At 42.7% G+C, this 15,126-nt stretch overlaps 1 protein-coding gene across 2 annotated transcripts in view; it reads right to left on the bottom strand.

The window, feature by feature from the left end:
* Positions 1-2,677: 2,677 nt before the first annotated feature.
* The window catches only part of CCDC93 (CCC complex scaffolding subunit CCDC93), a 107,259-nt gene continuing 94,810 nt past the window's right edge, over positions 2,678-15,126 (bottom strand). For both annotated transcript variants that reach the window (XM_037049905.1, XM_037049904.1), the window contains exons 21-24: positions 12,919-12,956; positions 11,405-11,489; positions 9,155-9,268; positions 2,678-3,991 (exon numbers count right to left, since the gene is read on the bottom strand). In XM_037049905.1, coding sequence (XP_036905800.1) covers positions 3,938-3,991; positions 9,155-9,268; positions 11,405-11,489; positions 12,919-12,956 — 291 coding nt within the window. In that variant the 3' untranslated portion in view covers positions 2,678-3,937. The remainder of the gene's footprint in view (positions 3,992-9,154; positions 9,269-11,404; positions 11,490-12,918; positions 12,957-15,126) is intronic.

The following is a 15,126-nucleotide window of genomic DNA, read 5'->3' as shown; positions in this document are numbered from 1 at the left end:
GTGTGTGTGTGTGTGTGTATATGAATATTACTCAGCCATACAAAAAAACCAAAATCTTACCATTTGCAACAGCACAGATGGACCTAGAGGGTATTATGCTAAGTGAAGTAAGTGTGTCAGTGAATAACACCAAATGATTTCACTTATATGTGGAATCTAAACAACAAAATAAGCAAACAAAATCAAAGAAGATACAAAGAGGAGACTGACAGTTGTTGGGGAACTGGGTGAAAAAATAGTGAAGGGATTAAGAAGTAAAAATTGGTAGTTATGAAAATCATCAGGATGTAAAGTAGAGAGCTGGGAATGCAGTCAATAACATTTTAATAATTGTGTATGGTGTCAGGTGGGTACTAGTAATGTTGGGAAAAATATTTTTAAAGTATATGATTGTATAACCACTATGCTGTACACCCGAACTATTATAAAGTAATACTGAATGTAAACTATAATTAAAAACTAAAGTTTTAAAAATTATTGCTAGAATGTTACTTCCCTCTTACACTGAGGATCAGTCACCTTGCAGAGAGGGCAAGACTAGTCTGGCTGAGGTGACAGCAGGCCACTCCTGTTCAAATTGTCCTTTTAGGCAGGTTTACTTTCATCACTATAGAGGTGATGGGGCCACTGATGTTACAACCTGAGGTCACCTCCAACTGCTGTTCTGATTTCAGGAGGTTCCGGGAGCCTGGGAAGTCCTCCTGTGTGGACTAGCACCTGTGCCTTCTGGTTCTGTTGTCAAGACTCAGTAGATGCCAGTAGGACCTGGCCATCCACAGAACACAGGCTGCGAAGTAGAACCCAGTTAAAACCACACGTTCCAGACTCTTAACAAGAGTTTAATCCCAACAAACTTGGAATCTGTGCTTTCTATAAGAAAAACAAAGCTGACTCCTCATGTCTAACTGTGGCAGCTGTTCTTGGTACCTCCTTTGAGTGCTATTAGCTGATTCCAGTGACCCACAAGAAACTGAACCCAGGCCAAGGATAACAAAATATGTCCCAAGTGTCTTTCCAGATGCCTCTTCTAGTTTGTCCGCTCCCAGCAGCTCTGATTTGGGTTTAAACCGAAGCAGCTCCATGTATTCCATGAGACATTATGTGGGAGGAGGAGAACTCCCAATCCAGAGGCTGGCGGAGAATCCTAAGGCATCAGTGGCCAGCCATGGGAAGCCTGCCCTATTAGCAGGCACACTGCTAGACAGCTTCCTGCTTGCCAGGGAAACCTCATTCCTCCAGATGCCTACATTCCCCCACTACTTTCTTAGCTTTGGAAAAGTGTATGCACTTGGTAGAACACCCAACCATTCTCTGTCTGAGCACACTGAAGGATGTGTTCCTGGGAGGAACCCCTGCTAACTTCTGAACAGATTGGGCCTGGGCACCCCCACAGCCTGCAAAGCACACTTAATGCCCTGTTACTCAGAAAGGCATCACTACTATGTAGGTCCTCCATAGCAAATATGAACTCTCCAGACTGGCTTCTGCTAATTCAAAATATGTTCAAGGAATGTAAACTAATTTATTAATAGTATTAGGCCTTGTAGGTGACAAAAAGGGAAAAGATATCAACTGAGACCTCCCCGAACTGAACCCAAGCCAAATAAAACTCTTTGGAAACAATTCAACACAAATGCCTCACTTTAAAAAAAATAGGGGCTGCTTTGGACTAGTCATGCCATACTTTTCCCACTAACATAGAGAGGTGGCCTAGAGTAACTGTAGAATGTCACCCACTACTCATCCCTACCACTTTTGGACAAATATCCGAACAATCTCCTAACTCCTCAAAAAGTTAATTGGGAAGTAGATCTATGAACTTCTCAAGATAACAGAGATGTTTCCTGGAACCTGAAATAATTTACAGTCAAACTGCTGTTTTCTTCCTCTGCCCTCCAAATGCTACCCACCCATTCTTCGGCGGTTCTGCCTTTCACTTCACCTTTCAAAATCCACAAAGGCCATGGCTCAAGGACCAGCCTAGGTGGAGATGTCCATGGTTCAGCTCCACAAGCAGCCATCCCTGTCATGCAGGCCTCACTGGCCCTGGCACAGAAACCAGCTGCTGTTAATTCGGCATGAGATTTTCTTATGTCAGCCATGCTTAATCATGCACCTGAGGGAACTAAAAATGAACGTGACCTTCCTGTGACAGCAATAATGACCCATTTGCCTAACATGTTTAAGCTTTTATGTTTTATAGCCCAAACTTACTAACTGGCATGTGTGCAAGGTTTATGCAGAATGAAGTGCAAACCTCACATTGGGGCTTCCGGAGCTTGACTGAGTTGCCAGATCCCTGGGGTCCAGGATAGGAGTTCTGTGTTGGGTTTGGATTGCTCATTTCCAGACGATGAAGTCAACTCTTCAGACCTTCCTGCTTCAAGGCCCTCCAAAGGCCGGTCCCAGCCCATCTTTCTGGACTGGTCTCTAAAGCCTTCAGAAAAATATTACAATAAAAAAAAAGGACATGCCCTGGCTGGTGTAGCTCGGTGGATTGAGCACAGACCTGCAAACTACACAATTGCAGTTCGATTCCCAGTCGGGGCACATGTTTGGGTTGCAGGCCAGTTCCCAGCAGGGGACACACGAGAGGCAACCACACATTGATATTTCTCTCCCTCTCTCCTTCCCCTCTCCCTCTAAAGATAAATAAATAAAATCTAACAACAACAACAAAAAAGGACAGAACGTAGTATTTGGTGGATGATTTAAATTCAACCCTGTCTGGAAATGTCCGGCTACATATTTCTCTCAGCCATGTCATTTTTAAAAATTGAGATGATTCTTAGAAGAGAAAAATGCACAAAGACTGGCCCATCCCTCACCCTTTTGAATCTTTAGTCATAGTCAAATCTTTATCCAAAATGGCCTTCCCACCTACCTGTGCTACTAAAATGCTAGGACCCCTTCAGATCCAGCCCAAATCCTCCCACCTCCACGAGGTCTCCTGGATCTCTACACAACTTACTGCTCTTTCTCCTCTGACACCTCCTGACCTCTCGACACCTGCTCATCATCTGTCACTCTGAGACTTATCACATACTGCCCTGGACTGCAGCAAATGGTGTGTCCCACCTCAGTGCTTACACCACAAACTGTCCAGTGTAATTAAGGCATGGGAAATGAGGGGATGCACAAGGCCATCCACATGACGGCTCTGACTGAAGTGAGAATGAGAGAATGATAAGGTGTCATTCATATTTAAGTCCTCAATATGAGGCCCTTGTTTTCAACTTTCAGTGAAATGAACTTGAGCAGTATATAAGAAATAAGCAGCAGACACTGAGTTTTCTTTCTAAGTAATACACCATGAAGCCTGCTGGCTGCACCACAAGCAGCCAGGAACAAAAAGCACCAAAGGCAAGTGAAGGGCCCAAGTGACCAACACTCACATGGGATGATCATTTAGCTATAAAACCCTTCGTTTACTAAAAAAATAATCCCAGGTGGCCAAGCTCTCTGGTCAGCTGGGCTGCACCTATTCTCTGGCCCACTTGCTGGGTGTCCAACCACAGGGACTGTGTTCGACACATCTGTCTCCAAAATGCTTATGTGTCCATGGTTTTTCAATTAATACTTGCTGAGCAAATGAATTCCTCTTTATTCAGAGTCCATACAAATACAGGTATTGTCATATGTGCAGTGTCATATGGAGAAATAAAAGGTGAATCGACACAGAGAACAAATACTGCTCATAGTTCTCCAGAGGATGATGGGTATCATCTAAGCTACAGTATTTACACTGATTAATTCCATCAACAATAACCAATACAGAGATACAATGGAAGCCAACAGGAGAAAGAAAACATCCAGGGTGTGGAAATCATTACACCTGCATCTCTCCACTGCAGTATTCAGAACCATTTCATAATCTTGTAGCGGATATATGGTGTTTTAAAAAAAATCAATGACATACAAAGATGGCTGGGAATTTTCAGGAGGCCTTGGCTTTCACCTTGGACAGCAGCACCTCGTTCTTGCGGCCCTCCTGGAGAGAAAGCAGAGAGAGTGTGTACAGAGAGGTGGTGGCTACATTAGAACCCATGTGAGGCTCAGGTGGTCTTACTGTCCTTCCCTGAGTCCCATGGTAGATAACTTTTGACCAACAAAACCAGACTCCTAGCATGTTGCTACCAGCTTGGTGAAACCTCCTGGTGACATCCTGATTTTCAATACCAGAACAGTTTATAATGGCATTCACTGTGTGCACTGTCAGACTGAGAACAGGATGACAGGATTAGGCACTGTCGCTCCAGAAGACTTCATGAAACCTCTAAACCCTTCAAGGGGACAAGAGCTGAAAGCAGACACAATCTTGGATTACTCTGGAGAGGGAAGAAAGTGGGGGAGGTCCTTGGAGGCGGGCTAAGGAGCACAGCAGGCAACACAGTAGAAAAGCTCTTACTCTGACAATAGTGAAGTTAAGAATAAGTTAAGTTAAGAATATCCTTAACTTTAAGAAAGACAAACTCACAGATGACATGATGAGAAATAGGCATCAAGGGATACGTGCCTTAAGAATCTATTACTGTATATGCTGAGGATTATCACTGAGGGAGGTCACTGGCCCCTTTGTCTCTGTGGAACTGATGTCCAGCAGTACAAGGTCACCTCTGCATTATTTTATATTCCCTTCAGACATCTTCAAAGGCTTCTCATTGTGTGTTTTTCTGCCCCCTTGTTCCGACTGGACTTGATAGATCAGGATACTTCCACCTGCTAGCAAAAATCTCCACCCCTTTTCTGGGTCATGGTACAAGGAGCCCTGCTTTAGACTGCGAGGTGAACATGGTAATGGGAAGAGCCTGGAGAGGTTGAGCTTGAGAGCCCAGGACTCCAGTAGCCATGCTTCTTCCCTGAAGATCCATTTAGTGTGGAAGAAAAAGCTTCATTTCACCCTTGAATCCTCTGCAACCAAGACCCCCAGAGTCAATGTTTCCATCTCCCTGGGCCTACATGCTTCGAGTTTTCTGGTGGTCCTTTGCTCTTTCTGCAGAATCACAGCTCATGGCTGCAATGACCCTGGTTTTACTAAAACAAATGCCAGTTTACCTATAGGGTTTACACTTATCTTTCACTCAGAGCTGGAGAACAGTCAGGCTCTTGGGCTAGGGGTAAGGCTGAATTCTTCTGTCAGAAACGAGGTGCTCTGACATTTTTTGAGCACATGTTTTTGGAGGGGGAGGCAGTTAATTTTTTTCTAGGGTTAGGAAAAGAAAAAAAGGTGAAGTTGAATAACATCTGTTCTGTTAGAAAAGTAAAGAAGAAAGTTTTCCCTTTAGACAGTTACTAGGAGGAAAAAATTTCTACATGCCCACTTCCCAAAGTAGGGTGAGTAGAGATGGAACAAGAGCAGGCAGATAGTCATACTGTTATAGTACTTTCCCTAAACTTCTGTGTACTTTTGAAAACTTCCACAAAAGACAAAATAATACAATAATGAATAAATTAGCTTCAATTGTTACCCACCTCANGCAGTTAATTTTTTTCTAGGGTTAGGAAAAGAAAAAAAGGTGAAGTTGAATAACATCTGTTCTGTTAGAAAAGTAAAGAAGAAAGTTTTCCCTTTAGAAATCAGTTACTAGGAGGAAAAAATTTCTACATGCCCACTTCCCAAAGTAGGGTGGGTAGAGATGGAACAAGAGCAGGTAGATAGTCATACTGTTATAGTACTTTCCCTAAACTTCTGTGTACTTTTGAAAACTTCCACAAAAGACAAAATAATACAATAATGAATAAATTAGCTTCAATTGTTACCCACCTCACCTTTTAAACAAGGCAAAAACAACTCAGGCCCTGGCCGGTGTGGCTTAGTGGATTGTGTTGGCCTGGGAGCTGAAAGGTTACCAGTTCGATCCCCAGTCAGGGCACATGCCTGGGTTGTGGGCTGGGTCCCCAGTGGGGGGCATGCAAGGGGAAACCAATCCACGTATCTCTCACACATCAATGTTTCTCCTTCCTTTCCCCTCTCTCTAAAAATAAATTAATCAAACCTTAAAAAAAATGGCACTGTTAAAATAAACAACAGCTAATGTTTAAAAAAATAAAAATAAAAACAACTGTGAGCATCAAAATACTCCTGGGGTGTAGAGTTCCCAGCAGGGGTAATTCTTTATATCCTACAACATTGAAACAATGCCTGATTTTTCAGCAAAGATATCTAGGCTGTCAGCTGGTGTATGCGAGCACTGATTAAACTCTATGCAATCTACTAGAAACCTTTGGGAGACTACAGAATAATACTCTCTGGTCAGAGCAAATACAGAAAGAATCCTTTAGATATTTTTTTCAGAAGAAAAGGAAAATTGTCTCCTTGCCTCTGTTTCTTTCCTGCTTAAAACCATAGGGGCCCGCTACGTGCCAGACATAGCACTTCAGCTCACCCAAGATTAAGAATGCCAAGCCAGCTTCATTCATCAGTGCTGGGCTAGAATTTAAATCTAGCTTTGGTGACCCTGTGAGTGATTTTAGTTTAGAGACACAACTACTTAATGTAATACTGAAATTAAGGCAATCTGGGATTTCAGAATATGTTTTGTTTCTTGGTAGACTTATTATTAACAAACTCTCCCAGAGTGATCCAGCCAATGGAATTCCAGAGTCAACCCCATGTTTCAAATCAAAAAGTCTTGACACCAGAGGAGGATGGAAGTTCAGATGAGGGCATCACGAGGTGCCTACATGGAGCCCATGGGGCTTCACTGGTGCTCAATTAATGTGGAACAAGCCACACACAATAAACAGAACCACTAAACTGCTGAAGATGATGTTCTGGACAATATTATTGTGCTCTGTGTGAAGAGTAATTATTGCCCAGCACAAGTGCTAGGGGCCAGGATGTGGTAGGAATTCAGAAGTTGGGAGCAGGAGACTCAGCATGTGGGGGACAGGCAGGTAAAGCAGGCAGGACAGAGAGGGTTCTGGGAGAAGGCTCCAACCTGGGATGAAAGTCCAACTTCTCAAACTGGTTTGCTACCAGTTTGAAAGACCAGATGAAAGACCAAAAGTGAGATCTTACTTGGAACTGCAATATGTAAAATACCAGAATTACTCTGGTTGAAGGTAGGGAGAGGAGATTGGGGAGCAGCAAGCAAGGTACCACTGCCACCTGGGGTGGCCCCAAGTTACCTCAGAGGAGCTCGTGGAAGAAAGCTTAAGGCTTTAAAAAACTGACGGGTAGTTGGTAATTTAAAATTTTTGCCAAGTAAAATGCTAATGAAAAATAACAACTACGCACTACCACCATCATTTTAAGAGAAGGGCAATTTTAACATAAAAAAACAAGAGGACATGCTATTTTTAAAAAGGTGAGGCCCTTCAAATAAAAAATACTAAGAACATACTACACTTCTCCCCGCCCTTCTATTCCTCAGAACACTAAGGCATGGGCAAGCACCTGGTCTAGCGGGTCTTCCTTGGCTCTGAAGGGCCCAGTAAACTGAGTTTGAGGAGGTAGGAACACAGAACTCTTGACGCTTAATGTATCTGAAGGAACCATTTCCTTTGGACATCATCCTACGCCCTCAGCCCTGAGAGCCTGTGGTACAAGTATGAACTCTGCTTTAATTTGCTTTGATTTTGACAACATATACTTATCCCCCACCCCAACTTATTGGCTTTTTGTTGCTGCTATCAAAAGGGTAGTGTTGGCATGTCCAAACATATTTGAAATGTAATTCTTCTCCTCTGGGCCTTCACTCTTTGTGAGTTATTTGATTTTAAGAGGAAAAAATAGCCTGTTTGTTCCTTGCCTGCTCACTCATTGGCCCTTCCAAAACTTCAGCTCCAGCCCCTAGGTCTCGAACACCTCACCTGGTCACTCTCCCAGGCTGCCCAACTGTAGGCCTTCAACCGGGCTGCTCTCTGGCTGAAGGACTCTTGTTCTGCCCAGGGCCAAGTCCTTCCAAGGCTGAAATTACTTATTTGTTATTACTAATTTAGGGGAGTGGAAACAAACAGAAATTTAGGGTTTCTGTTTGCTTGTGTTTCCTCACTTACCTGCCTCCCCATTACAACATAAACTTCTTGACAAAGGGACTATCTATTTTGCAACCTGATCTATCCCCAGAGGCATAGTAGGAGCTGGAAAAATATTTATTAAAAAGGTAAAGGACTTTGAAATGCCCATGGGTTGTGACTCCAAAAACTTAAATTACAAAACGAGAATGGAGAAATAAAGAAGGAAAAGATGGGGAAGAAAGGAAGGAAGGAAGGCAGGAAGGAAAGAAGGAAGTGGGGGAAGGAAAGGAAAGAGAGAAGGGGGACAAAGGGAGGGAAAAAGTAAGGAAGGCCCTAAAAATACATAAGAAGAAAATTATTGGTATGGAAAGATTATTTTTTACTCTGTAAACCAAACACAAGGCTACAACTTAACTTTGGTGCCTCTGCATTTTCAGCAATCTTTAAACTTACTAAAACTATATGGATTTAGGTTAGAATAAGGGAAGAAACTCCTGGAAAAAAAGCTGCTGAGATCCTGGGAAGTGACGAAATAAGCTCCCTTCTGGGATATCTCTTAAGTAGAGTGCAAATATTTGTCTTTCTGGAACAACTGAGAGTAGCCCCGACCAAATGCAGGGAAGAAAAGACAGGGGAAAATGAAACTCAGTGACTGTCGGCACTATGCCAGACACAGTGCTAGTCGTGTTTGTTTTTCATCTGCCCCAACAGAACCCTCCAACGACGAAGGCCTGGAGGAACTGCATCACTGCCCAAGTGCACAGCTGCTAAGTGGTAAGGTAGGATTTCAACCCAAGCCCGCACACTCGAAGTTTACTCTCCCTACATGGCATTTCAAGGTCCCTCTCCATGTGAAGTTTCAGGGGAGGAAAAGCTCCAGATCTGAATCTATAACAAATGTTGTTTCTAGATGCTCTTTGAGGTGGACTGATGTCATTTCACAAATTTAATGTGCTTATTAAGTGTTAGAAAAGTGAAAATAAAGATGTAATGTCTCTGAAACATTCAATTAGAGCCTCAAGATGGTCTCAGAACAACACAACGTTGACTTACCCAGGTGCCACATACACTTCACTGTCAGATTCCACTGCCAGCGGAAAGCCAACCAAGTGCTCTGGTTTTTAAAGGCTTTTCTGGAAGTGGACAGAAATCTCCCCGTAGCTTTACATAACCGGACCAACCTCCCCCTTACCTCCTTGAACTCTTTCACAGTCTTAAAGTATAGCCTCTGTTTTTCCAACAGTTCCAAGTACTGGTCATTCAACTGGTCTCTTCTCATTTTGTTCTCTTGCTTCTTCTTTTCCATCTGTTAAAACATTTTGGGAAACGGTAATGAAAAGCATATTCTGACCAATGGCTGTTGGCAACATCCAGAAGGCAACTCTTACTAATCGTTCATAGATTTCCTCCAGTATCTTCCTTCTTCATATAATTTTTGAGGTTGTCTTATTTATTTGCATGATATTTCATAAAAGGTCTATTTATTTTGTACTTCTCCTACCACTGGGCATTAACTGTGCCCCACCCCCCCCTTTTGAGTGACTAAAATCAATTTACAATCAGTAAGTTGGTGGTCTGCAACCAAGGGCTATTTTGCTCCCCAGAGGACATCTGGCAATATCTGATGACAGCTTAGATCACCACAACTGTGAGGAAGGGGTGCTACTGACATTTACTGTTATAAGCCAGGGATGCTGCTAAACACCCTACAATGCACAGGACAGCCCCTATACAACAAGGAGTTATCCAGCACTGAGATCCAACAGCATGAAGCCTGGGGAAGATGGACAGAATGAGGGGTCAGGACAGTACCTTCCCCAGGAAGGCATCTCCTAGTAAACAGGAAGCAGAAGCCAAGGGAAAAAACCCAGCAAGTTCCTGTTATTCTTACTCTTAGTAAGAGCAGCTCTCAGAGGAGGAGCATGGCAGGGTGGAAGGGTCAACACACTGAGATTTGGGTTGTGACAGGCTCATGGTGAGCCAGGTTCTCTGTCCTCCACCCATCTCATACTCCAGATTATCAAGAAAGGACTCCATGCATTCTCGGCAAGACAGCCTATCCCGCCTTGGGTTAAGTGTCTATGCACAAGGCAAATGCTGCCTCATATCAGAGTCATCTTTGTGGATGAAAAGTCTCATCACTTGTGACACATTTTTTCCTCCTAAGACATCATTTCACTAAAGTCGTTAATGGGGAGGTTAATATTTTTCTACAGAGAAAGGGATATGGAGAGATTTTGCCCTCAGTTCATCACACGAAATGAGATTATAGGCAGCTTGAATGTTTGTCTTTTGTGGGTGGGTTTTTTTTTTAAAGAAAGTATTCTTTTTTTTTAAAGAATTTATTTATTTATCTTAGAGGGGAAGGGAAGGAGAGAGAGAGAAAAATATCAATGTATGGTTGCCTCTGATGCGTCCCCTGCTGGGAACCGGGAACTGGCCTGCAACCCAGGTATGTGCCCTGACTGGGAATCGAACCGCGAACGTGTGGTTCGCAGGCCCACGCTCAATCCACTGAGCTACATCAGCCAGGGCTGTGGGTGGGTTTTTATGATGATGTGTCCCATAGGCAACTCTTTCTTTTATTTGTTTGCATTCTGGCGTCACTTACTGACCACTATGGGCCAACATCGTAAGAAGAGATACCTTAAATCCCCAGGAGGTTTTAATGCTTTGCCTGAGGATTGTTTTCCTGTGATACATTTTTAAAACCGGACTGAAAGCAAAAACCATTTGGAAGTACTGTACTAGTGAGGATTCACCTGGGTACAAGTAGCAGGAAAATACAGCTGGTTTGGCTTATAGACAGCAAATCTGCTTAACTACTGACAAAAGGGCCCACATTCAAAGTCACAACACAAGGAAAATCCCATGCTGTCCCCAGACTGGATGATTCCTTGCAAAGCTACCTCTGGAGCACCCACACCCCTTTTCAGTTCTTGAATATTCAATCCTGTCTTCCAAGGCATTCAATATCCTGTCACATCATCATAATTCAGTTCAGCAATTATTTTCATTTTTTATAGGAGATTCCTGAAAACTACAATGCTCTTGGGATCCTAAGGAATCTAATGGCAGAATCAATCTCTAATAACAGAATGTCAGGAACCAAAGATCCAGTGAGGAAGTGATTCTGCGCAAAAGAGGAAGGCTGCTGGTGAAAGCTGATTTAATCTGTGAAATGGGTATTACACCACTCACTTAAGAGGGCTTAAGGAGACTTAGCACAGTGTTTGGCACAAAGTAGGTGTTCAGTGGAAGGTTCTGCTAAGAGCTGCCTTTGAATCACCAGGGCGTGAAGCCCTGGGAGCTGGCCCTGCCCACTGCAGAGACACTGAACATATTTCCTCAAGACTGAGAACAACCAGAAGAAGCTGATATTTCCCAGAGCCTTCTCCATCACCAGTATAAAACCTGTGTTACATAAAAGATGCCATCTAACCTTCATTCTACTTTGCTTAATTCCTTCTACGATCTGTTCCATCTGACGTAAAAACTGGTCGCGGGCAGCAGGGGAAGCCATGGCTCTGAAAGAGAAAATAGTGGAAGCGTGATCAGCACCAGGAGTGAGCACAAGAGAGGCGCTGAGGGTCAGCCCCATACCCACATGATGCTCCACGAGGCCTTTCCAAATGGACCTGCGGGGAACCTAGGCATCCCAGGCAGTTAAGAATTCTAAACTCTGAAGAAGGCATAAAAATTAGCCTGGTTTTATAACTGAATATTTATCTTTACTCTTCCTTCAGTTTTCTTCAGTAACATGTATTTTGTTAAATCAAAATAAAGTATCACTAAAATTAACAAAAACATTTTTTACTTTGAATGATAGAAGGTACTGCTTAAGAAATAAATTTCATTTAGTTTTTAAAATTTTGACGATTTGGAGACACTGCTCAAGATTGGCAGACATATACTGAGATTTTCCTAAAATCAAGCTGGGAAATCTGTTCCTGTTTCTGGAAGCTGCAGCTAAATGAGTAGGTTCCCTGATGTCTTAAAACGTTCCCCTTCACCTCCAGTTCTACAGAGGGAGAGAAACCAGGGGGCCAGAGTGCATGTACACAAGGATTAAGAATTCTTTCAAAGAATGGCAACAGTACACATCACAAGAACACTCAAACTGCAGCCTCTCTCAACTGTCAAGAAATAAAAATGAAGGCACCATTTTTAGAAATGTCACAAGGTTTTAAGTTACTAACTGAATCTTATCAGGGAGTTATAGGTGTTTTTAATTAGAAATGAAGCTTAAAATCTAGAGATTGTAATCTATTATGATCTGAAGTCACTAGTAACCCATGGGAGGACAGTAGAGATTTGTGCTGGAAGGAAATAAAGTCTATTATACAGGGAGCAGGCCCTGGAGCTGTCTGGATGGTGGGTGGGCCAATGGGCACGCACGCCTGAGGGTTGGTAGGATTTTAGTATAGCTGGACCTTGCCATCCAATTCCATCCAATTTTTGGAGAAAACAATTCATATCCAAATGAAGCTGTTTAGAAGGATCTACATTAATTTAAAAACAATGTCTACCACAATATTTTAAACAATCTTTTAAAATTATATAGATTATTTCATTATCTAAATTTAAAACATCTCTATGTCTTCAAAAATAAATGATATCAATCTAATATCATTGGTCTTTGTCTTAGCAAGACAAAATATACAAAGAGATTTTAGTAATCACACATAATCAAGTTATTTGAAAGTTAACTTTTCCTTAAGATATTTCTTGTTGTTTTTTAAAATGAACTCTAATATAGCGGTTTTTTGTAAAAACTCAAGAATCATGTGAACCAAGAAACATCTGCGCTTAGTAACAGGGGTGAAAGTGTCAGAATCACATAACACAGAGCCGAGTCTTGCTCTGACACCACTGCAGCACCAGGGGGAGCCGGCACGAAGGTCGGTGTACACCACGGGACACAAGGAGGAAGACACACAGTCTGACAGCACTTACTGTGAGAAGTTCTCATGAATCGAGTTCAGCAGGCTGATCTGAGAAAGAAAGAAAGAAAGAAAGAAAAAAAAAGGAAAAAACTATAAGCAAAAGATTGAAAGATTCCTGTGCTGCCTCAACTACTGAAAGCCTGTCCTGCTCTGGACGGTGCTTCTGAAAGAGCACATTTAGTTTATGGAGATGAAACTAAGATGAAAAAACAAAACAAAACAGCAACACATTCTTAGCATCACAGTTTTCCCCAGAGAATCTACCTGGACACCCCATGACCACAGGAATGTAGGAAGCGGGCTCATTAAAGGGACCTGAATCCCCACAGGATTTGGGCTCTTTGGGCAAGCTGCCACCACTTTCCTTTCTATTTTGCAAACACTGCCCTTTATTTTGAGGGTTATCAGCTGAGCACAGGGTTAGTCAGGGTGGAGAGTGAGAACACTGTTTCCATCCTATTTCTTCTCACAAAATATTTTTGCCAGTGTGATGAGCCGAGTGGCTCCGAGGGGCCTATGGAATGCATCATTCAAGGCCTCCATTCCCACGGAAACTGTCTTCCCCTGCACAGTATGCCCCTCTATCTGCCCCAAATGATACAGTCAAGGGCAGAGCTCTGAGTCCAGAGAAACTAGAAACCTAGTTCCTCCTTCTGTCTGTGTCACTAACTTGTGAGCTCAGTCAGGACTAATAAGAGTTTACTATACTTGGACCTGAGGTTCACAGTCTAACATGAAAATGATATTCTTGTCCTACAACTCCACTGGGATGTCTGAAAGCTACAATATCACAGGCATAAACAGGTTTGGAATAAAATGTACAATTTATGTGAATACAAAGTTATGTGTTAATGTGGCTTAGAATTACAAAGCCCCCACTCCCCTGCATACTCCTAGTTTTTAAAAGAATGCAACTTCACATGGACAAAGCCAAAGGAGGATACGATCAAGGGTGGGAGGTGGGAATGAGTGGGGTAGGGAGAGTGGTGGGGGAAAATGGAGACAACTGTACTTCAACAACAATAAAAAGAAAAAAGAAAAAAAACCCTCCCTAATTTGGAAAAGGAAATAGACATGTAAGTCCAAGAAGCACAGAGAATCCCAATTATGATGGATGCAAAGAGGCCCACTCCAAGACACATCATTATTAAAAGGCCAAAGGTTAAAGATAAAGAGAGAATCTTAAAGGCAAGAGAAAAGAAGTTGATTACCAGAAGGTTGCCAGATGGGAGGGGAGAATGGGTGGAAAGGTAAGAGGATTAAGAAGTACAAATAAGTAGTCACAGAATACCCATGGGGATGTAAAGTACAGCATCAGGAATGGAGGAGCCAAAGAACTCAAACACGTGACCCTCGGACATGAACAATGGTGTAGGGATTGCCTGAGAGAGTGAGGGGTGCTGGGTGGAGGGGGGCAAGAGGGGAAAAATCAGGACAGCTGTAATAGCATACACAATAAAATATAGTAAAAAAAAAAGAAAACATAAAAGAACACAACTTCAGGCACTGCCAATGAAGGAAGTTCAATGGGTTCAAGGCTTTTTCAGAATGGGCTAGCCCATCCCTAAATTAGTGTTGGCAAGTCTTTCGAATGCCAGGGAGGAAGACCTCCAAGGCCAGGACATGTAGCAGACCTATCCCAGCAAAGGCAATCAAATCATCTATCCAAACACTTGCCAAATGCCCATTATGTGCCCCTCACTACGTAAGGCCCCAGATACAGAGAAAATGAGAGCTCAGCCCTCCTCAAGGAATGTCCTTGTAGGGCAGGGGTGTCAATCTCACTGTCATCAGGGGCCCACATCAGCCTCGAGGTTGCCTTCAAAGAGCAGAATGTAACTTCAACTCCTTAACAGTTATTTATACAGTCCTAAAATTATTCTGACCCTTGGAAGGCAACCTCGAGGCTGATGTGGCTTCAGGTGAAAATGAGTTTGACAGCACTGCTGTAGGAGGAGATTTACCTCATTTGATTAACATCAGGCTATAGGGTGACAATTACAGATGCCTCCATGTGGGTTCAGGTAAGAGATACCTCTGTAACGCTGTTCTTATTAAAGTGGCAATCAGTGCAGGTTACACGGTGATAAAATGAAAACAAATTCTGTCAACCTTAAAGTGAGGGAGTAAGCTGGAACTAACATGAGTTGAAAACCATTATGTGCAAGGAACTCCACATTTTTCTCATTCTCCTCCTATAACCGTTTGAAGCAGGTGT

This window comes from Sturnira hondurensis, unplaced genomic scaffold, assembly GCF_014824575.4.
Source record: "Sturnira hondurensis isolate 20B ecotype Veracruz unplaced genomic scaffold, ASM1482457v3 Scaffold0006496, whole genome shotgun sequence".
NCBI lineage: Eukaryota > Metazoa > Chordata > Mammalia > Chiroptera > Phyllostomidae > Sturnira > Sturnira hondurensis.
Note: the sequence above shows the minus strand (reverse complement) of the source record. Positions and strands in the feature narration are given on the sequence as shown.